Source organism: Anneissia japonica, unplaced genomic scaffold (assembly GCF_011630105.1).
Source record: "Anneissia japonica isolate Jap-2015-1 unplaced genomic scaffold, ASM1163010v1 scaffold31639_len1157_cov144, whole genome shotgun sequence".
Lineage (NCBI taxonomy): Eukaryota > Metazoa > Echinodermata > Crinoidea > Comatulida > Comatulidae > Anneissia > Anneissia japonica.
Window position 1 is genome coordinate 1 of NW_022689253.1, and position 1157 is coordinate 1157.

General features: G+C 28.0%; 1 protein-coding gene across 1 annotated transcript; it reads left to right on the forward strand.

The window, feature by feature from the left end:
• Nucleotides 1–218: 218 nt before the first annotated feature.
• Nucleotides 219–1137, forward strand: LOC117124638 (the record flags this gene model as incomplete). Its single annotated transcript, XM_033270946.1, is given in 2 exon segments — nt 219–361; nt 1009–1137. Coding segments are annotated over 2 exon segments (230 nt in total), but the record flags the coding sequence as incomplete, so codon positions are not given.
• Nucleotides 1138–1157: the final 20 nt, after the last annotated feature.

A 1157-nucleotide genomic window follows, 5' to 3' on the forward strand; every position in this document is an offset into this window, starting at 1 on the left:
TTAGCTGTTGCTTATCATTTTTGTATCTCCACTGAGATCCAGCCATTGTTTCCCACAGCATTGTTGTTTTCCAGTATTTTGCCTTTTAATCTATATATATATATATATATAGAAATGTTTACATCAACATCTAAACATAAACATTTTTTAATCTATATAATGTATTGTATAATTATATTTGATAATTGTGTCCATTATATTTTTAAAGACTGAGCAAGAAGGCCACACAAGCCTCTCCCTGCAACTGAAGGATATTGAAAAAAAATGTAGAACAGAGCATGGAAGCTCTGAGTTGACAAAAGGACTGGCAAAAATGCTTCCAAAAAGCATTGAGCAGGACAAAGAACTCAAACAACTGCGAGTGAGTGTGAACATTGTTATTGTCTGTTCTTTATTGTTTTTATTATTATTATCATTGGTGTTAATATTATTGCTAGTATTATTTAAGAATTAAAATTAATTATTAAAATTTCAATTATGAAATCATTAAATAAAAACATTTATATTGTTTGTTATTTATTGTTTTTATTATTATTATTATTATTACTGGTGTTATTATTATCACTGGTATTATTAATAGTATTATTTAAGAATTAAAATTAATTATTAGAATTTTGATTATGAAATCATTAAATAAAAACATTTTAATTTATCCTTCCTTCCACTTATTTAGATTTCAGTGTTTGTCATTAAAGCCAGGCACCAGAGGAAAACATTGTTGATATGTTGTACAACTGATTTTTCTGAAACAAAAAATGGTGTTTGTCAAAAAACTCAGTTAATGAGATAATATTTTTTCAATCAAAATGTATGGGAGAGCAATGGGTGGGACAGAACCTAGGAGTCAGGAAAATAGGAAATTAATAATTAAAAACAAAACATAAATTGCCATCTAACCCTGATTTTCAAATCACCTTTAAACTAAGAGAATGTAAATACAAATAATTGTTATGTTTTGCAAAGATTCTTCTGTGGTCTAAACATAATTTGTTCAATTTTCCATTTTAGACTCTCAGAGTTGCTACGATGGATCAACACCAGCGGTTCAAAGATGAAATTGAAGAGAAAAACCAGATGATTGGCGATCTGAGGTGAGTCCTAATTGTAGTCTGATATACTTTAAGAAGCATTGTCCCAGAAAAATAGCAGAAAAAAAT